This window comes from Belonocnema kinseyi, chromosome 7 (genome assembly GCF_010883055.1).
Source record: "Belonocnema kinseyi isolate 2016_QV_RU_SX_M_011 chromosome 7, B_treatae_v1, whole genome shotgun sequence".
In the NCBI taxonomy this organism is placed as follows: Eukaryota; Metazoa; Arthropoda; class Insecta; order Hymenoptera; family Cynipidae; genus Belonocnema; species Belonocnema kinseyi.
The window spans coordinates 4,233,845-4,257,512 of record NC_046663.1 but is presented as its reverse complement, the minus strand read 5'-3'; the positions used below and the strand labels follow the sequence as shown (position 1 = coordinate 4,257,512).

The 23,668-nt window shown below is 25.1% G+C and overlaps 1 protein-coding gene across 6 annotated transcripts in view; it reads right to left on the bottom strand.

Moving 5' to 3' along the window:
* Window positions 1-23,668, bottom strand: part of LOC117175953 (ubiquitin carboxyl-terminal hydrolase Usp2-like) — a 103,439-nt gene that overhangs the window by 10,276 nt on the left and 69,495 nt on the right. For 5 of the 6 annotated variants that reach the window (XM_033365823.1, XM_033365828.1, XM_033365824.1 and 2 more), the window contains 3 exons: window positions 14,691-14,714; window positions 14,098-14,193; window positions 3,166-3,518 (listed from right to left, as the gene is read on the bottom strand). In XM_033365823.1, coding sequence (XP_033221714.1) covers window positions 3,166-3,518; window positions 14,098-14,193; window positions 14,691-14,714 — 473 coding nt within the window. The remainder of the gene's footprint in view (window positions 1-3,165; window positions 3,519-14,097; window positions 14,194-14,690; window positions 14,715-23,668) is intronic. The other variant, XM_033365827.1, reaches the window with a different exon arrangement.

The window sequence follows — 23,668 nt, the reverse complement described above, 5'->3', positions numbered from 1 at the left end:
TAAACTACTTTATTGAAGTTTCCCTTTTTGGGGAAAAAATAAATTTTTATAACTGCAAATTTAACGATTTCTTTGAAAATGAAGTATTTTGTTCAAATTAAATATTTTCGTATTAAAAATTCAACTTTTTTGTATAGAAAATTCATCTTTTTGCCTTGAAAAGTCAAAGATTTTGTAGAAATTTAAACAATTTGATAGAAAATGCACTCTTTTTGATAAAAATTCATATTTTTGTGTTGATAATTTGACTGTTTTGTGAAAAAATTCGATTTTCTAAATTAAAAATAATTACTTTTTAAATAAAGTTTTGACTAGTCCAGTTTTGGCCAAAAAGTGATCTTTTTTAGAAGAAAATTTCAAATATTTGGTAAAAATTCGTCTTTTTTTGGAGAAAAAATCATCTTTTTGGTTGAAAAATCATCTTTTGAATTGAAAATTGAACTTACTTTAGTTAAGTTTCCCTTTTGGGGGAAAAAGTTTCAAAAATTTCTTAATTATATTATTTTAAGTAATTTTAAGCTAGACACATTAAAAATTGAGAAAATAATTTTTTTTACTTAACATTTCTTAAATTAGAAGTTATATTATTTGTATTTTAAATAGTCTAGGCATCCTTCAAAAGCTTTAAAATTTTATTTCAAAATCTTAAAAAATCTAGAAGTGGTTTAAAATTTTTCCAAATTAAAAATCATTTTGGAATTTTTTGTCCGAACTTTTAAATATATTTCAAAATGAATTGAATTTTTTCTATAACTTTTAGAAAAACCTGCAAATTTAAAAAAAAAATTTAATTTGAATTTATAAATAACAATAGAACATTTATCATTTGTAAAAATATTATTGTAATATTAAGAGATATTTAGAAGTTTTAAAAAGATTCGAATTAAATTTAGAACTTTAAATAATTTGATATACCTACAGCCGAATTTAAAATAAAATGTAGATTTTCGCAGATTTCAAACAAAATATTAAAATTTTTTTTCAAAATTGTGAAAGACTACAAAAGAATAAAAATTTTCTTAAGATTCTTAGGAAAATTGAAAATGATTTTTCACTTTGAAAAATTATTGTAACAGAAAGTTTAAGAAGATTTTAAGAGTTTTAAAAAATGATCAAAGAAGAGCATCGAAGATTTTAAGGATTTTATTTAATTTGTTAGATTTTCAAAAATTGTAGGAAAGTTTCGAATAATTTCAAAATATATTTAGAAGTTTTGAAAAAAATGTTAACACACTTCGTTGAAATTACTTGAAATTATTTCAAGTTTTTAATTAATTTTGAATCTTTTCAACATTTCTAAATATCTCTTAAAATTACTCAAATTTTTTCTACAAATAATAAGTGTTCAATTGTTATTGATGCGTCTAAATTTAACAATTTCACTCATAAATTAAACACTTTTTAAACAAAACAATTAAAATTGTAACGCTAGAAGATTAAAAGTACTTCGAAAATCTAAAGATTCAAAGCTTTCTATTTAAAACAATTTAGTTTCAAATTGTTTTCTTTTAAATATTTGGTTTCAATTTATTCGTCTTGAATGAACAGTGAAATATTGCTAAATATTAAATACTCATTCTTTTTTTACATTGAGAAATTTCAAATTAAATGGGATAAAAATTAAATAATTTAGACTCACGTTTACATTTTTTAATAGCTGAAGAAATTAATAAAAATAATGTATTAATAAATTTATTTATTAAATTTAATATCAAAAAATAATATAAAGGAATACCTGAAACTCTAAATTAAAAATATATTATTGATAAATCATGAAAATTTTTATTTAAAAATAAAATTATCGAAATAAATGATATATTAATTTCAATTCTTATCAAGACTTTCGGATTGAAACAGTTCCAATCTGAAAATTCTCAAATTTTGAACGGATCTAGAATTGTTTGGTCAAATCAATTATTGTTCAGATTTCTATATTTAGAGTACAGATCCATTTTAAAAAAAATTTATTTATTTATATTTACAGTTGATAAAATAAAACAGTTTTTTATCAAAAATTTTCAACGCTAAATACTTTTAACTTTTAATTGTTTAAATCCTCGAAACTGCACTTTAATTATTTTAAAAACTATTAAAATCGAACTTGGGCAGATTTTTCTTCTGAAAATGCGTAAAATCCCCGGTTTCCCGGTCCGGCGGCCATCCTATTTTTTATAAAAAAAATCTTCGATTTTAAAAACTTCTAGTTTTTAATTTTCTTAAAAATGCATTTTAAAATTCTTTAAATTAAAATATATATGCTTAAAAATTAAAAATCTAAAATGGAAAATTTTTAAAGTAGAAGGTTTTTGCAATTAAGGGCATGTGACACAGCTAAATACCTACATTACCGACCTCACTTTATCAGTTCACTGACTATTTTTTTGAACCTAAAAACTTTTTCTGTAAATAAAATATCAAGTTGAAACTTTGGAAAATGCATTAAAGTACAATAAAGTACGTTTAGGTACTGCATTTTGGTAGGAACATCACTGAAATTTATTTTATCTTTTTTCTGAACCTCGAAATTTTTTTAACGTTCGAACTTTTTTTATACATAAAATATCGGTCTAAAACTTTGAGACATGCAAGATCCGAAAGAAAACTATGTTAAAGTACAAAGCTTAATAATAAAATATGTAAAAAAATATATATTTCAACTATCAATTCCATCGGCATCAGCCGGTAACGTTGTACACGAAAATACGAACCCTGGCGGCCACTAGACGAGGCACTAGAGGGTTCGTATTTTCGTGTACAACGTTACCGACTGATGCCGTTGGAATTGATAGTTGAAATTTTTTTTTTTTTTCATCTTTTATTATTAAGCTTTGTACTTTAACGTAGTTTCCTTTCGGCTCTTTCATTTCTCAAAGTTTGAGACCGCTCTTTTATGTATAAAAAAAGTTCGAACGTTCAAAAAATGTCGAGGTTCAGAAAAAAGAATGCAGTACCTAAACGTACTTTATTGTACTCTAATACATTTCCCAAAGTTTCAGCTCGATATTTTATTTAAAAAAAAGTCCTTATGTTCAAAAAAAACATTCAGTGAACTGAAAAACTGTGGTCGGTAATATAGGTATTTAGCTGTGTCACATGCCCTTAAGCATTCTGAACTAAGTGATATAATAATTTCTAAAAATCACAATTTGGGAAATAAATACTCACGAGTAATGGTCCGGAATATCGGTGAGAATAGGCTGCGGCTTGGTTTTGACTCTGTTGACGTCCTCGTGCAGACCTTCAAGCAAATACCTAAGAAATTCTTGAGCGTCCTGTTGACTGTAACCCATGAATCGGGGTGCAAATTTTTGAATTTGAGATTTTAAAGCTGTCGTGTTGACCACGTGGTCACCGCCGACCTCCCACAGTTCGTGGATAACTTGGCTGAATGCCTTGATAAGAGCTCCTTTCATGCTCGACGAGGTGGCATTCAGGTCCAGCAAGTAATGCTCGTTGAGCAAATACTCGAGCAATGGTCTCGTGTTGCTCAAACATTGAATCACGCTGTTCATGAAACACTGGAATTTAAATTTTCAATATTTAACAAACTAGTCAGATAGCTTTGAAAATCTCTCAATTACGGGGTTGCTAACAAATCCCTATTTTCATATTCCATCATCATTCTCTGACCAATTTGCCAATAGTAAAAAAAAAAACGTATTTAAACAAGTTGCAGTCTCAACAGGGACGCTGACCATTTGATCGCCGTAGGACAAATTTTTACTAACAAAAATATTAAATTCATATATAATTATATATTACAACTTAGAAGTATTACACTTTCAATCAAATTAATTAATTTTTATAACTAAATAGTTATATTTTTAACAAAATAAATTGATATTCAAGGGAGAAGATTAATTTTCTACAAAACGAATTTTCAACAAAATACATGAAGTTTCAAACAAAAGAGAACAATTTTAGGTAGAAAAAATTATTTTGAATCAAGAAAATTCATTTGTAAGAAAATAGTTTAATTTCTAACCAAAGAGATACATTTTCTACCACAAGAAACTAATTTTCAAACAAATAGTTAAGTTTAAAACTAGAAACAATTTTTTTAACCAATAATGGAAAAATTAAATATTCAGTTGAAAAAATTCAATTATAAGCAAAAAAAGGAATTTAAAATAAGATCTTTAGATTTTTTTTTAATAATTCACAATGAAAAATTTAATAATTGATATTTCAACTTAAAATTTTCTTAAATTTCAATAAAAAACAGTTGAATTCCATTCAGTTGAACTGTCAAGTCAAAGAATAATTTCCTATAAAACAGTTCAGTTTCTAACCCGAAAATTATTAACATTTAACAAACAGCTAATTACAAACAAAATTGTTGAATATTACAGAAAAAATTAACTTTCAAACAAAGGGATTAATTTTATAGCAAAAATTGAAGTTTTTTGTTTAAATTTTCAGTTAAACAATTAATTATCATCAATTTTAAATATAAATATCAACTGTTAACTAGAGTTCTTTAAATTCCCGAGAATTTAAGTTCTGGTTATATAACCGAGAATATGACAGAATTTAAGAATTTATGATTTCTAACAATAATTTTTTTGTTCAGGTTATATCAGCGGTTGAATAAAATTATTTTCTAGCTCAGACATATTCAGGAATTACAGTGTTTCATATACAAATTTAAAATTTTCAAATGTATTAATTTATTTCAAACCAAAAAAATGTGTTGTCTACTTTAAAAGATAACTATTTAACAAAATAATTGAATTTTTAACATAATAGTTTAATATTCAACCTAAAAAGATCAATTACAAAAAAGTGTCATAGTTTATATTTTAATAAAAAAAGAATGAAATTTATACAACAAAAGAAAAGAATTTTAAAACCAAGAAGACGAATTTCCAACAAATAAAGATTTTTTACTCAAAAAATAAATAAAATTTTATCGAAATTATTGAACCTTCAAACCAGAAAACAAATTTTCTTTACAAAAATTCAATTTTCAAACAAAAAATATGACTGTTCAATAAAAAATTAATTTTACACGAAACTGATGCATTTTTACGCAAGAAAAAGGAAATTTCAAACTAAAAAATATCAATCTTAAAAAATGGAAAAGTTCAATTTTCGGTTAAAAAATTAATTATAAAAAAAAAAGAATTATTTTTCACTAAACAGTTACATTTTCAAACAGACATAAACCTTCATTAAAAAAAATTGCACAATGTAGTTTAACTTTTACCCAAGTATTTGAATTTTCAATTAAAAAAGATTAATTTTCAACAAGATAATTAAACTTTTAACAAACGAGATAACTTTTCAACTTAAAATATAAATCTTTTTAAAAAAAGTGATTTCTTAACAAAGCAATTCAACCAAATGTTTTAAACAAATTAGTTGATTTATCATGCAAAGAAGAAAGATTTTTAACCAAAAAGTTGCACTTTCATACAAAAAATAAAATTTCTTCTATAAAACAGATTAAGTTTTAAATTAAAAAGATAAATTTTCAAAAAAATAGTTGATTTTCTGTTGTAAAAGATTTTAGTCGAGTTTTCACGATCAAACTATGAATTTTTTAACAAGAAATAATTTTCTACCGAAAAAATTGAATTTTCAATCCAAAAAGACGAATTTTCAACCAAAAACGATGACTTTTAATGAAAATTTTTGAATTCTCTAGCAAATAGTTGAATTTTCATTAAAAAAATATGTAATTTATCTTAAAGCAGAAGAATTTTTTATTCCAAAAAAGATGTGTTTTCATTAAAAAAAATTCCAGTTAACTCAGTAACATAAAAAATTGATTTTTTAAAACAAAAAGTAAGTTTCTACGAAAAAAATTGAATTTTCAATCCAAAAAGACGAGTTTTTTCAACCAAAAAGAATGAATTTTTAACAAAATAGTTAAATTCTCTACAAAATTGTTGTATTTCTTTTCAAAAAAGATGAATTTTGTACTAAAACAGATGAATTTGTAATAAAAAACAATTTTTTTTTTATAAGTGGAACTTTCATCAAGAAAATATTTCAGTTCATTTTTCAACACCAAAATATAAATTTTAAATAAAAAGTAAATTTTCTACTAAATAGTTAAGTTTTTAACAGTTGCATTTTTATATATAAAAAAAGATTTAATTTCTGCTAAAGCAGGTAAACTTTAAAACAAAAAAGACAAACTTTCAAAAAAAGAGTTGAATTTTCCATCAAGAAGATTATTTTTTGTTTAAAAAAAAAGATGGATTTTCAATAAACGATTGCAATTTCTAAACAAATAGTTGAATTTCCAAAATAAAAAAATAAATTTTCAACCCAAATTGGAATAGTTTAATTTCCATGGGAAAAATTTAATGAAAAATTTTTTAAAACGAATCTTCTACAAAACAGTTGAATGTTCGACCTATTTGTTGAATTCACAATGAAAAATAATTCACAATGTAAAATTTAATAACTAATATTTCCACCAAAATCTTTCTTAAATTTCAATTTAAAAAAACAGTTGAATTCCATTCAGTTAAAAGAATAATTTCCTATAAAACAGTTCATTTTCTAACCCGAAATTATGAACTTTTAACAAACAGCTAATTAAAAACAAATTTGTTCAATATTACAGAAAAAAATGAATTTTCAACTAAAAAGGTTAACTTTACAGCAAGAATGGAAGAGTTTTTGTTAACATTTTCAGATACAAAAATAAATTATCAATAGAAAAACGAATTTTCAACAAAAAAGTTAAATTTTCAACGAAATAAATTAATTTTTAACCATAAAGATACATTTGTAAAAAAGACAATTAAATTTATATAAAAAAAAGATTTTTAACGAAATACATTAATTTTTAACAATATTTTCAAATAGAGCCGAATTTTGATCAAACTAGATACATTTTTAACAACGAAAATACATTCTGAAAAAAAATGTAATAGTTTATATTTGAACCAAAAAATATTTTTATTTTAAACCAAAAAAAAAATTGAAACCAAAAAAAAAAAGACGAATTTTCCACAAAATAGTTCAATCCTTAACCAAAACAGATTAACTTACAACCAAATAGTTGTATTTTAAGCAAAAAATATTAAATTTCTACTAAAAGAGAAAAAAAATTAATTAAAACGATGATTTTTCAACAAAAAAAATTGAATTTTCAAACCGAAAATATTTATTTTTAATCAAATAGTAGAATTTTCGAGCCAAAATATTGTAGCAACCGTGAATTAATTCAATAAATACTTAATTTGCGTCTAATAATAATATCAATAATTTTTTTAACAATTCCAGAACATTCTTCATTTCTTGAGCACATAAAAAGTTACCTAATTTTACCCCGATTTCATCTGTTCCAGTTTCTGTAGCACCTCTGAGATTTTCTATTTTAAGATGCATGGTTCAGGGTTGCTAAATTAGTTCGGTTTCAAAATTCCATGACTTTTCTAAGTTTTTTTTTTTTTTTAAATTACATTGTAACAAATTCAACTGACCGCAAAATAAGTTACTAACAATTATGAATCTTCAACTGGAATAGTTAAATTTTTAGTTATAAAATAAATTTTTAATACAAAAATTACGAATTTTCAACAAAATAGTTAAATTTTCAATTAAAAACCAAAAATTTTCCACCAAAAATCCAATAGTTAAACTTTAAGTGGAATAATAATTACAAAAAAAATTCGTTGAATCAAGCAGTTAAATTTTTAACCAAATACTTGAATTTTCATCCAAAATAGTTGATTTTTGAACCCAAAAAGACAAATCCTCAACAAAACAGTTGAATTTAAAAAAAAGCTCTACAAAATTGTGTAATTTTCTACAAAGAAGATGAATTTTTAACGATATAATAGAAATTTCAACCAAAAATGGAATAGCTATATTTTTAATTTAAAATATTCAGTGTTTCCAAAGAAAAAAAAACAAATGCTCAACCAAGAAGTTGGATTTAAATAAAAAAAAAACCAAGAAGAAAAAGTTTCCACCAAAATTACATTTTTTTAACAAAATAGATCAATTTTGAACCACACAATTGAATCTTCAACTAAAAAGATAAATTTGCAACAAAAACTGGAATAATTAAAGTTTCAAGTAAAAAGACGAATTTTTAATAAAATACATTGATTTTTAAGCAAACAGTTTAATTTTCAATTACAAAACATACATTTTTAAGCAGAAGAGGAATTTTTTAATTTCCATTTTTTCACCATAAAAAATGAACTTAAAATAGTTGGATTTTGAACCAAAAATAAGGATTTTCAAACAAATTAATTTTTCGATCAAAAAAATACTTTTTAACAAAATTATTAAATTTTCTACGAAGTAGATTAATTTTTCATCAAATATTTGAATATTCAACCGAAATATAGAAAATTATGAACTAAAAAATATAAATTTTGAACAAAAAATGTAATACTTAAATATTCAGTTCATCTGCTTAGTGAAAAATTCATCTTTTTGGTCGAAAATTAACTATATAGTTAAGAATTTGTTTCTTAAATTAAAAATTTAACTTTATTATAAATAATCCATCGTTTTTGGTATAAAATTAATTTTATTAGTTAAAAGTTCATTTATTTTGTTAACATCTTGTCTTTTTTAGGTTGAAAATTCAATTCTTTTGAAAGAAAATCCAACTATTTGGTATAAAATTGAACTATTTAGTTGACAATTCGATTTTTTTTAAAATATATCATTCATGTATTTTGTTAACAATTGGTCTTTTTGCTGAAAATTAACTTATTTAGTTGAAAATTCATTTAATTGAAAACTCGTGTTTTCGACTTAAAAATTCAATTATACTGACAGAAAATTCAAGTTTTTGGTTAACAATTATTTTGCTTCTGTAATATCGAACAATGTCATGTAAATAAACTTTTCTGTTAAAAATTCATAGTTTCCTTTTGATATTTCAACTCTTTTGTAGAAAATTAGTCTTTTTAGCTTCAAAATTCAATATTTTGGATAATTTTTTTTTCTTTATTGACTTAAAAACCTTTATTTTTTGAAAATTCAACTCTTTCGTTGAAAATTTCTCTTTTTGATTTGAAAATTAATCTGTCTTGGTTCAACATTCAACTACTATCTAATTGAAAAATCCTTTTTTTTTTGTTGAAAATTAAAAATTTGAATTGTAAATTTAACTTTTTTATTTTTGGCTCGAAATTTTTACACTTGAAATAACTAGTAAACATTCAGAAAACCCTACTTAAATTTCAACTGAATTATTAATAAAATCAAATAAGAAAATAGAACTGTTTTTATTGAAAATTCATTCTGTTCTGGCAAAAAGAATACTATAAATTTTTTTTGTTAAAAAGTTAGTCTTTTTTTTGGATAAGAATGTTATTATTGATTCTAAATTGAATTATTTGTTTGAAAATTTAACAACTTTGATAAAAGCCATACTTCATGGTTGAAAATTCAATTTTTTTTAAAAAGAATATGCGTTTTTTTTTGCTTGAAAATCCAATAATTTGATTGACATGTTTTTCTCTTTCTAGGCTCACCAATTTTTTTTAATTTAAATATTTTGTTGAACATCCATCTTTTTGGTTTGAAAGCTCATCTCTTCCTGTAGACAGTTCACCTTTTTTGTTAAAAATACAATTGCGTGGTTAAAAACTAAACTCTTCAGATTAAAAATGAATTTTTGCTTGGAAAAATTCAACTATTTTCTGAAAAATTTGTAGTTTCGGTTCTTAAACTCAACAATTAGGTGGAAAATTTACCTAATTACTTGCAAAATTGATGTATTTTGTTAAAAAATCACGTTTGTTTGTTAAATCCACCTGTTTTTTATTTTCAATTACATTTTTTTTTAATATCAGCATTACATTTTTCATTAAAAATTCATATTCTTAGGTTTGAAAATCAACTCCGTGGTCGAAACTTGAACTAACATATTTAACATTTCTTGAAAATTATTTTTTTTTTTGTAACTTTTTGTAACTGAGAATTTGACTATTTTTTTGTAAATTCAACTTTTTATAGAAACTTCGTCTAAAGTTCATTTAAAAAAATGAAAAAATATAAACTGAAAAATAATCAAATAAAATTTGGACTAACATCACATCCATTGCTTATTTAGTTAAAAATGTATACACTGTTAAAAATTCACCTTTTTTCTATAAACATAATCTCCTTTTTTTGAAAATTGAATTATTTGATTAAAATTTTATCTATTTTGTAGAGAATTCGTTTTCTTTGGTAGAAAATCAACGTTTTTATTGTAATATCAATTATTACATTTTTCCTTAAAAATTCATCTTTCTAGGTTGAAAATTAAGCTCCTCGGTAAGAAATTTATTTATTTGGTTAAAAATTCATAATTTTATTAGAAAATTTATTTTTTTAAAGTAGTTTTTAAAGTGAAAATTTAAATATTTTTTTTTAAGTCAAATAACTGGTTGTAAATTAACTTTTTTTGTTTATTTGCAAATTCTAAGGTTAGAAATTCAACTGTTTTATAGAAAATTCCTCGTTTTGCAAAACGAATAAAATTTTTTTTACAATTTAATATAAAATTCAACTAGTTGTCGCAAAATGAAACTCTTTTGTAATCAATTATTTTTTTTCTTTAGTAAGAATCAATTCTAACCAATGAAGATTTTAACTAATCCACTTTTGATTAAAAAAAGTTTTTTTTTACTTAAAAATTCAACTATTTACTTTAAAAAATTAAGAAACGAAAAAAATATAAACTAAAAATCAATCAAATAAAATCTAAACTAATATCTCATCCACACTTCAAAGAGCACTTTGTTGAAAATATATTTAATTCGTTATAATTTAGTTTGTTTTGTTAGAAAATGAATTTCCTGGTTTGAAAATTCAATTATTTGGTTATAAGTGTTTGGAAAAATAGTGTAATTGATTAAAAAGAGTAATTATAAGTAAAAAAATAATCTTTATATTAAAAAAAACGAATATGCAACAAAACCGTTAAATTTTAAATCGAGAAATCAATTTTTCATCCAAAAAGATCAATTATTCACTAAGAATATTAATATTCTACAACAAGACAACTAAAATGATTGCATTTTTAAGCAAAAAGATCAAATTTCTACGATAAGAGAAAACAATTGTAATGAAAAAGATGATTTTTCAACAAAAGAGTTGAATTTTCAACTTAGAAAAATTTAGCATCATACAAAGAAAAAATGAGATACAAAATGTCGAATTTCCAAATCAAAAAGGTAAATTTTCTACTAGATAGTTGAATTTTCGAACTGAAAATATTTATTTTCAATCAAATAGTTGAATTTTCAAGCGAAAAGATTAAAAAATTAAGAAAATATAAACTAAAAATCAATCAAATAAAATTTTAAATAATATTACATCCATACTTCAAAGTTCTATGTTAAAAATATTTAAATTTGTTAAAAAATCGCCCTTTTTGATAGAAAATGAATCTTCTGGTTTGAAAATTCAACTATTTGGTTAAAACAGGGTGGCCGTTATAATCGAAGAAAAATATTCCCGGTTTTTTCCCGGATCGCAAACATTTTTCACCGCCAATGAAATTTAAAAAATCAAACTATATTCTAAACATTTTTCCGTATAAAGTAATAAACAATAAACAACAAATTAAAGCATTCAAAGTCAGATTAGGTTCCAAAAATATAAATTCACGTTAACATTTTCAATGATTTAAATTAAAGATCAAGCAATGAACTTTAAACATTTTCAAAATTATATTATTTTAAGTAATTTTAAACTAGACACATTAAAAATTGAAAACTATTTTTTTTTAACTTTACAGTTCTTAAATTAGAAGTTAAATTATTTTTATTCTAAATAGTTAGTTAAATAGTTTTAAATAGATATTTATAAGTTTTAAAAAGATTCGAATTAAATATATAACTGGAAATAATTTGAAATACTTACAGCCAAATTTAAACTAAAATTTAGATTTTTGCAGATTTTAAACAAAAAATTTAGAATTTTTTTAAGAATTTTGAAAGACTACAAAAGATTAAAAATTTTCTTAAGATTCTTAGGAAAATTGAAAATGATTTTTCAGTTTAACAATTACACGTATAAATCAAACAAATTTTAAATACAACAATTAAAAGTGTAACGCTAAAAGATTAAAAGTTTTTTGAAAATCTAAAGATTCAAAGATTTCTGTGTAAAACAATTCAGTTTAAAATTGTTTTCTTTTAAATATTTGGTTTCAATTTACGCGTATTAAATGAACAATGAAATGTTGCTAAATATTAAATACTTATTCTTTTTCTACATTAAGAAATTTTAAATTAAATGGGATAAAAAATTAATAATTTAGACTCACAATGTTTTAAATTTAATAAAAACCTTTAATTTCTCAGATTTCTATACTTAAAGTACAGATCCATTTAAAAAATAATTTATTTATTTATATTTACAGTTGATAAAATAAAACTGTTTTTTATCAAAAAATTTCAACTTCAAATGCTTTTAATTTTTAATTGTTTCAATCCTCAAAACTGCACTTTAAATATTTTAGAAACTGTTAAAAACGAACTTGGGCAGATTTTTCTTCTGAAAAATCGTAAAATTCTCGTTTTCCCTGTTCTGCGGCCATCCTGTTTTTAAAAAAAGAATCTTCGATTTTAAAAGCTTCTAATTATTTTTTAACCTTTAAAACTGCATTTAAAAATTCTTTAAATATAAAATATATGCTTAAAAATTAAAAATCTGAAATAGGAAACTTTTAAAGTGAAAGATTTTCGAATTAATCATTCTAAACTAAATGATATAATAGTTTATAAAAATCAAAATTTAGGAAATTATTTAAAAACGGTTAAAATCAGATTTGGACAACATTTTTATTCTAAACATTTTGTACAATTCCCGGTCAAAAAATAAATTCACTTTCATTTCCCGGTTTTCCCCGGCCCCATAAAATTCCCGGTAATTTCCCGGTTTTCCAGGTTTCCCGGTCCAACGGTCACCCTGTTAAAAGTTTATGAATTTTGTTGAATGTTCGTCCTTTTTGGTAGAAAATTAATCTTCTTGGTTGAAAATTCAACTATATGATTAAAATTTTATGTATCTTCTTGAATATTCATATTTTTAGTTGAAAATTGGTCTTTTTGATTTGCAAATAGTGTCTTTAGTGTATGGTTTTCAAAATGGTAAAAAACTAGTGTAATTAATTTTTTAAAAAGTGTTAGCGTTAATAGTGTGGTAAGTCTGAGGCCTGGAGTTCAGATTTTCTTTTTAAGATCTGCCCAGTTTTTATATTTAGTGCACGTTTGATGGTCCAAGGTCAAGGCTATGTCTTTTTTTCAAGGTCCGACTGTCTATATAATGGCTCAGGATATTGAATGCAGTAGATATACAGGGTGGACACGCTGGGGCTTACATATATGGCAAGTTGAATGCTAACCGAATTGCACAATAGCAGGGGAGAAGCCATTTTACAGGGGTATTTTCATATTTCGCGCCTTTAAAGTTGCATTCGGATCGGCCATTCGGCCAAGTCCGTGCATCTTCGGATTAAGTTTTTGAGAGTTTCCATGGTTGCGTTCAAAACCTCAAGCGGTTATGTTCAGATTCACCTGTTTGCCCTGATCACTATCAGAAAATTTAGGCAATGTCCATTTAAAATTTACGCATGTAATATTTCATTCACTTTATTTAAAACATATCCTATCTATTCATAACATACCTTTTTTTATGCAGTAAAAATAAGCGTTTAACACCATTCACTCTTCGCCCACTGGAAGCGCAGAATATTATTACTATTTTATACTATTTGTCACTGAGCAGCTATTCTATAATGATATTATCAAAGAAAAAAAATTACGTTTACTTCTCAGTTCTCATGACTCACTTCATTATTAATTAAACACTTTTATTATTTGTAATTACTATATAACATAACCTATATTGTTTTGACACTTGTATCCGTTTGAAGTTTCGAACGCAACCATAGAAACTATCATAAACTTGATCCGAAGATGCACGGACTTGACGGAATGGCCAATCCGAATGAAACTTTAAAGGCGCGAAATATGAAAATACCCCTGTATAATGGCTTCTGCCCTGCTGTTATGCAATTCGGGTAGCATTCAACTCGCCATGTATGTAAGCCCCAGCGTGTCCACCCTGTATAAATAGAGCGCGTGTATAATGAGACGCGAATGAATAACTCACCGTATTTCCAATATTCCGCAGCCCATTTAAACCACATCGTTCGTCGCGATGGGCTTGATGTCGATTGCGAGATCCCCTGCCAGTTGGACTTCCCTCCTAAAGATAAATAAAGAATTACCAAACTAATTCTTTTATTTTATCATTTGAATGTCTTTTAATTCTATAATCTCAATCCTAATTCTACAATCTTATTATTAGTACACTACCAACCGATAGTATCGGATAGTTGACACAATAAACCCGATTTAATAACAGCCTCAACGGTTTACAATTGGAATGCATAATATTGCGCAAAATACTCGACTGAGTACGCGCGTACTGCGGCCCTTCCGAGGCGAGAGTCGCAACCTCCAATACCCCATCCAATACTATCCGTCGGCAGTGTAGCTCAGATGAATGATTGATTCCAGTACAATTTTTTCCTGAAAAATTCTATTTTTGTTTATCTGTCGTCAGAGATCTGTCATTTTTAGTAGGGATTTAAAAAAAATCTAATCTAAGACTATACACACTTTCACGCACAATTAGTCGTTTTATAACAAAAAGTTTAACACAAAGTTAAGAATAATCTTGACTATGACTCGAATACGTACTTGTGAAGAAGGAGTCTGGGTCACCTGCATCAGAAGTATTATAATTAACAAAAAAACAATATTATACGCGCGCTGGATACACTGTCTTGTCAATTAATAATATAAAAATATAAAAAATTTACGATGATTCCAAATTTAAATTGTACAGTTTAGTCAATTTAAAAAATAATAATTTAATAGCCAATGCATTTTAAATCTTCACTTTGGAACATTATCATAATTAAAATAGCTAAATTTTGAATGCCTATAATAATTTTTTTAGCATGTTTTGTCTGAATCAATTTAATTCTATTATCACTTTTACGTATAATGCCTATATAAATTATACACAGCTATCATATATTTATTTAAAATTAAATAAATTCACTTCGGTTTTCGGCAGGCCAATAAGTGGGTCAAGGTGCCAAGAACTGGTACTCTTGCCCTAGTTCTTCCATGGTTTTATTTTTAAGGCACATTTTTTTGTTCGCAGTTTTTGTTGGAAAGGGGCTTGGAAAATTGAAATTCTATTATAAAAATATCAACTAATTTTGAATTCTTACTTTTTGAAATATATGAATTTTTTATTTTGAAGGCTATGAATTTCAATTGTTGAATTTGGTAGAAAATTCAACTTTTCCCTTGAAATCTTAAAATTTTTGTTTGAAATACCCAAAATCTGTATAATTTTTTTCTATTTAATTTATTCCCTAAAGCTTTCCTCAAAATCCTTTAAAATCCATTCAAAATGATAAACTCCATTAAATTTGGTGAAATCGCTCTTACTCCCACAAAAATCGAACAAACCCCGTAAAGCGTCTTCAAATTAATAATCTATTTAAAAATCATGAAATGTTTGAAATTCTCTAAAATCTCTTAAAATACACAAAAGCAGATAAAGCATTTTGAAAGCTCTTAAATTTTTGAATATATTTGATGAAATTCCTTGAAATTCTTTAAAATATCCTGAAAGCTTTGAAATCCCATAGATATTTCTTGTAATCTTATAGAATTTTATAGTTTTTTAAAAATAATTTTTATCCTTCAAACATTAAAAAATTCCTTGAAATCTTCGGAATCTTTAAACCTTCTCAAATCTTACGAAATCATTTGTGAGTCCCGGTTCGATAAAATTTTTCCCGGTCATTGGAATAAAAAAAATTTAACTAACGGATCAACATATTTTTATTCAAAATAATCAAAACTAAACTATAAGATTTTTAATTTAAAACTTTTTAGTTGAATGGGCTGAAACTGGAATATTATAGATTAAAACAATATTTTATTAGGTTATGAAATTAAATGAAAGGATTTTAGTGTAAATCTATTCAAGTTATTTTAAACAATCAGATTAACTGGTAAGAATTCAAATGAATTCCAAAAAATGTGAAATTTCCAAAATATTCTGTTGATTCCAGTAAAATAAGAATAAATTGAAAATAAATCAAGTAAATTCAAAAAAATTCAGGGTGAATTAAATTTTTAAAAAAGAATTGAAATGAATTCAGGATAAATTTATTAGAATTCAACGTGAATTTTTTTTAGTTTTGAATATTTGACTTACCGTTGCTAAAATTTTAAATAAACAGTGAAATATTGCTCAATATGACAAAAATGCTCTTTTTTAAATTAAAAACTTTTAAATTAAATGGGTTAAAAATAGAATATTATTGGACCTTAGAATTGTTTAATTGATCAGGCTTTTGAATTTAAATAGTTCAATTTTAACGTTAAAATCTATAAATTTTATAATTTTTAACAAATTAAACTTCAACTAAAAACAGTTGCATTTTCAACTAAATAATTTAATTTTTTTTAGGACAGTTACATTTTCAACAAATTTTATTTTTCAATCCAAAAGGACAAAATAACTGTCCAAATAGACAAACTTTTAAAAAACCAAGTTGAATTTTGAATAAAAAAGATTAATTTTTATAACAATACTGGAATTTTCAAATAAAATAATTACATTTTCAACAAAATAGTGGAATTTTTAACCAAAAAGTTAATTTTTCAAACAGAAAAAAATAACAAACTTCAATCAAAACCAACTGCATTTATTAATTATATTTATTTCTAAAGAAAAACTTAATAGTTGATATTTCAACAAACAAACAAAAATGGAATTATCAACTAATTAGTTAATTTTTTAAACAGATAGTTTAATTTTCAACAAAATAATTGAATTTTTAACTAACAAAAAAAAAGGATTTTTCAAAAGACAGTTGAATTTTCTAACAAAATAGTTGAATTTTCAACTAAATATTTGAATGTTCAACAAAATAATTAAATTTGCAAGAAAATAGTTGAATTTTAACCAAAATGTTTAATTTTCTACCTACAAAGATGAATTCTCAACGAAAAATATAACAAACGTATTTTCAAACAAAAAGATTAATTTTGAACTAATATAATATAATTAATTTTCCAATTAAAAAATCATAAAAATTGTTGTACTTTCAAGCTAAAAGACGAGTTTTCTGTATAATGGTTGAGTTTTGAACCAAAGATTTGCACTTTTAAGAAAAAAAGAACACATTTTAAAACAATAAAATTAGTTTTCTTCCAAAAAATAAAAAAAATTAATTTTTAACAAAAAATGGAAAAGTTGTAAGTTCAGTTAAAAAAATTATGAAAAAAAACTTTAACTCATTGGATGAACCTTCGACCAACGAAAAAAGTCTTTAACCAAGTTATACTTTTACCAAGGAAATTTAATTTTTTATTAAAAAGATCAAATTTCGAAAAAAAGTTCAAGTTTCCTGCAGAGATAAATTTTCAATTAAAATAGTGAATCTTACAATTTAATAGTTAAATTTTTAGTTAATAAAACTAATCTTGAACCAAAAAGAACAATTTTTAACGAATAATGTAATAGTGGATATTTTAACCAAACAAGATTTTTACTTTAAATCAAAAACATTTCAATGGAACCAACAAAATTCTGATCAAACAAAAATTTTGAATTTCCAACTAAATAAGATAAAATTTATAAGAAACAGCTGAATCCTCAAAGAAATAAAATCAATTTCTAATTAAACAGTTGTATTTTGATTAAAAAAGGTGAGATTTCTTCTATAATAATTGAATTGTCAAGCCAAAATGACGAATTTTCAACAAAACGGTTGAGTTTTCAATCATAAAGAAAAACTTTTATCAACTACGTAATTAAATTTTTAACAAACAATAAAATCATCAAGAGCAAACCACTGCAATAAAAACTAGAAGCAGAAATACAATGAAAATAAATTACTGACAAGAATAGTATAACAGGGTGCCCTCAAAACTTAATTTTCAAAATTAATTTAAGTTTTTCCTGACCAATTTTTTATTTTCCCTGATTATTAATATTTAAAGGCAAGAAACTCAATCTGGTGAGACTTCCAACATAGAATATTTTACTAATGAAATAAAGCATTTTAAATAAAAAATTTATTATCTTTTAGGAGTTATTTAAAATGTTACCCTATAATTCAATACCCATAAGGCAGAATTACTTCATCTAGGTCCCATTTAACGCAAAATTTAATAATCTTAAAATTAAATATAAATATAATATTTATGAGAAAAAAACCCCTTCGATCCATTGGGAATCGAACACAGGTCTTCCGATTGCCGGTCAGATGCTCTACCCACTAAGCTACTGGAGAGTTCGAGAGACGAATCTTTCTTCGCAAATATGTCAATGATAATACCGGTTTCCTATATCTTATATCTGTGACTCTTCAGAAAAAAAACGTTGCCATATGATACGTCTCTAAAAAAAATTCTTCTTTCGATATCTCAAATAGCTTAATGGATAGAGCACCCGACCGGCAATCGGAAGACCTGGGTTCGATTCCCAGCGGAGCGATGGGGGATCCTTTTACAAAAATAAAAAATTTTAAATTTTAGAAAAATATTAAATTGTTAAATTGTTTCACGTAATGTCATGAGCGTTTAATCTGATCGGTCATTTACCATCTCGATGATAGCTTTCCCATTTAATAAGTTCTCCAACGAAAAAAAATCTTTGAATCTATATTCTGGACGGCGTTATGTTTAAAACTCGAGGCTAATTTTTAATAGGTCACCGGCTGCTCGTCCGATACTATGTGATGAGTGGGTCACGTGACCAGATTCCTACCTTACCGCCACTTTTGTTATTTCCCAACTTATGATCAGACGAAACGCCACATCAAGTTGAAAATTTGGGATACTAAACAAGAAGCACTATGAATGGTGGGCCTGGTCCTAAATTTGTGTGATTGTGAAAAAAGTTTTTTTTTTGCAAATAATTTTTTTGCTTTTTTCACAATTATACAAATTTAGGACCAGACCCACCTTTCTTAGTGCTTCTTATTTATTATCCCAAATTTTCAACTCGATGTGGCGCTCCGTGTGAAAATAATTTGGGAAATCAAAAAAGTGAGGTTAAGGTAGGAATCTGGTCACGTGACCCACTCGTCACATGGCCTTAAAGGCAAAGTGAAAAAAAAGTTTCATTATCGAGAAATTGGCGAAAATAGTAACATTAGCTTAATTTCTTTCAAAATAGTAGTAAAATAGTTGAATCGTTGAAAAAACTGTCAATAGTGCCAACAGTCCGAGACCTGGACTTTGGAAACAACTCTATTCTGCAAAATTGAAAGTGATAGGAAGCCCTAGGTGCTCACCTTGATACGTAGCGTTCGATGGTCAAAGGCGCGTATTCGAACCGTTGAATAATCGAATCTCGAACAGTAAATGGAATCAGGGGCGACACGTTTTTGGCTCACTAAGGGTGTCACGACCCCCAGAAAAAATGCGTAAGAAAAGCTTAGAGCAACTGTAGTCCAAAAGCACCACAGCAACCCCCAGCATATCACTTGCCAAGCCAGCTTATGTGTTTCTTTCCAAGAAAACCCCCAAATAAAATCGGAAAAATGGAAAAATATTCATTTCAGCCCTATTTAGTAAAGAAAAGACTAAACCGACGACTTTCGACTTCGGACGGCAGATGGCAGATGGCAGGAAGACAAACAACGTCAGTCTTCATTCCACAGAGAATCCGCTTCGAGAATGCGGATTATTGCACTTTGCAGGTTCCTTTCAATCCAGAATCCAGAGCGACTTTCCTCAGCGAATCAATATCCCTGCTACTTCTGGCGAAATTGAGGAAAGTCGCATTGACTTGGGCTTTTGTAAATATGATAATTTTAATTAAGAATGAGCCTAGAAACTGTTTCAGAGGTGTAGGTAGATCTTAGCCTGAGCTGAGGAATGGTCTCTGAAGTCTATTAATAAAATCATTCGTTGCTCGCCACGAGACTCTAGTTGGTTTCGACGAGGAACCGAATAGATTTCGTAAGAAGGCATATTCTTAAAAATATACAATAGGGTTGTTTCCAAACTCAGGTGTCACTTTACCAATTAATGTAGCATACAGTTCGTAAAATTCAGATTTGATGTAGAATCGATTTAAAAAAAAAATTCTTTACTATTTTTAATTTAATGTTGAAATTTCAACTTTGTTAACGACTATGATTGGAAATGCATTAAAAACGCGTTCGTTTAAAGAGTATTACCCATAGAAGGACGTTGGCATGACTTGGATGTCAACTTTAGTGTCACGTGATTCCAATTTAAATGAGTGTTTTCGCGGTTCCAACTTACCAAACAATCCTATTAATCTATTTTTTTTTTAAATTTAAGTGAATTGAAAAAGAACACAAATATTTAAAAAATGCATTAAGTTTATTAGCTCTGGACTAAAATTAGACCAATTAAATTTGAAATGCCTAACATAATAAGTCAAGATGAGTTTAAAATACTTCAGGATCAGGTAATTTTTTTTTAATCGAAATAAACTTTTGAATTGAGTTGAGTAATTTTAAAAAAGGATTCAAAAGCATTAAATAATTGAGGATAAATTAATAAGACTTCAGGATTAATTTCAACTAAATTCAAATGAATATCTAACAATTTTTAAAATAAAAATTTTCGGTTGATTCCAGTAAAATTGGCATGATTCAAGTAAATTAAAAAAAAAAAAAAAAAAAATGAGGGTGGAAGGATTCAAGAGATCTCGAAAAGAATTAAGAGCAATTTAAAATAATTAAGGATGAATTAATAAAAATTCAGGATGAATTAAACTAATTCAAGAAAATTCCAAAACTTCCATTGGTTTCAGTAAAAATGGAATGAATTTAAAAGAATTTATGTAAATTTAAAATAATTCAGGATGGATGCCAAATAAATTTAAATAAATTGCAAAAAATTAAAATACTCTAGTGATGCTTTTACTCGGGTAAATTCAAAAATTCAATAGAATTCCTAAGAATTCAGGTTAATTCAAAATAATTGAAATAAAAAAATCCACTATATTCTATTGATTCCAGTAAAATTAGAAGAATTTAAGTAAATTCAACAGAATTTGGGGTAAATTAAAAAATCCAAGATAATTCAAAAGAATTCAGGATAAGTTAATAAGAATTCAAAAGCATTGAAAGGAAATTAGGATAAATTAATAGGAATTCAGAGTGAATAAAAAAAATTCAAGAGTATTCCAAAAAGATTGAAAATCGTTAATTGAGTCCAGTATAATTGAAATGAATTTAAAATCATTCAAATCTTTAAATAATTTAAGGTTAATTACAAAAGTTCATGAGAATTCCAATGAATTCAAAAGTATTAAAAGAATTCAGGATGGATTCGAAATGAATTACAATAAATTGCATAAAATTAAACAAATTAAAAATATGCCTTTGATGTCAGTAAAACTAAGAGGGAATTTTTAAGAATTGAATTCAAAATGATTCAGGGCAAATTACAACATTCAAGAGGATTTTTAACAATTGAGAATAAATTAATACGAATTTAGGGTAAATTCATTTGAAAAATTGGAAACATCAAAAATATTTCCCTGATTCCAGTAAAACTGCTAGAATTTAGAAGAATTTAGGGGAATTTGATAAAATTAATATTAGTTCAAGGTGAATTTAAAGGAATTCATTATGACTTAAAAAAAGTTAAATCCATTCAATTGAGTATAGTTCAGTGAATTTAGAAGAAATGAATTAAATTGGAATAAATTATGGTGAATTAAATAAATGAAGATAGTTAGAAAAGAATTCAAAATAATTTTTAAAAATTCGAGAAAGTTTGATATGAATTTAGGGTTAATTCCAAATGAATTACGAAAATCCAAAATATTCCATTGATTTCAGTAAAATTAGTCAAGAGAATTTCAAACAATACAGGATCAATTAGTAATAGTTTAAGGTGATTTTAAAATAAATTCAAATTAATTGCGAAAAATCCCAAATATTCCATCCATTTCAGAGAAATTGAAATTAAATTAGAAGAATTCGACGGAATTCAACTAAATTCATATGAGTTTCAGATGAATTAACAACAATTAAACTTTTTTTTTAATTTAAAAAAATTAAAAGGTCCATTGAATTGATTAGAATTGAGTGGATTTAGAAGAATTCAAGTGAATTGAGAAGAATTCAAAAGAACTCAGGGCGAATTAAAAAATTTCAGAGAATTCCCAGGAATTCAAATTGATTAAAAAGAATTAAGGATGAATTAATAAAAATGCAGGGAGACTTACAAATGCATTCAAATTACTTGCAAAAAATGTTTAAAATCCACAATATTCCGATTATTACAGAAAACTTATAGTGGATTTAGAGGAATTGAAGTAAATTCAATAAAAAAATTCAAGAGAATCCCAAAGAATTCAGGGAGAATTCCAAATAAATTCAAATGAACAACAGAAAACGCAAAAAATTCATTATGAATTCCCTATGAATTACAAATAATCTACAATATTCCATTAATTTCAGTCAAATTAGAGTAAATTTAGATAAAGCGTTCAAGGTCATTCAAGAGGATTCAATGATATTCATAGGAAATCAAAATGAATTCAAAAGAATTAAGGGTGAATTAAAAACAATTTCAATTTATATAACTTTTTTTTAATCCAAAAAATTTTATTGAAGAGAGTGAACGTTAACAGAACTTTTGAAAAATTCAGCGTGAATTTTTAAAAAATTGAAAGGAATTCAAATTAATAGAACGAAATTTTTGTCACAAAAAATGCCATTAAAGTCAGTGGATTTTAAGAGAACTTTAAAAAATTCAGCGTGAATTTAAAAGTATTGAAAAGAGTTCAAATTAATAGAACAAAATTTTTAAATCCAACAAAATGCCATTGCGGTCATTTAAGTTCAAGAGAACTTTGAAGAATTCAGTGTGAAAAAAAAAATGTAAAGGAATTTAAAAAATTCAAATAATTCAGGGGTATACAAAATGATTCATGAAAATTCAAAAATAATTATTTCAACTAAAAAGACAAATATTCAACCAAATAGTTGAATTTTAAACTAAACAAGAGATCAAATTTCAGCCAAAAATGAAATAATTAAATTTTTAGTTAGAAAAATTAATGTTCAAACAAAGAGATGAATTGTAAACTGGAATAGTTAATTGTTTAACCAAAAATATTAATTTTCAAACAAGAAGATTAATTTTCACCAAAGAAGACGTTTTTTCATCAAAATACATGAATTTTCAATTAGAAAAAAAATTATCAACGAACAATTGAATGGTTAAATATTCAGTTAAAAAATTAATGTTCAACAAAAGAGATGAATTTTCAACTAAAATTATGTAACTTTCAATTGGAAGTTGAACTTGAAAAAAAAAAGACGAATTTTCAACCCAAAAGAATAATTTGTACCAAAAAAGTTGAATTTTTAAACTAAAAAATAATTTTTCAACCAAAAAATAAATATTTACATTTTTAGTGACAAAAAATTATTTAAAAATATATTTTTAAAAAATAGTTGCAGTTTCAACTTGAATAGTTACATTTTTTGTAAAAAAATTAATTTTCAGCCAAGAAGATTAATTTTCACCAAAGAAGACGATTTTTCATCAAAATACATGAATTTTCAATTAGAAAAAAAATTATCAACGAACAATTGAATGGTTAAATATTCAGTTAAAAAATTAATGTTCAACAAAAGAGA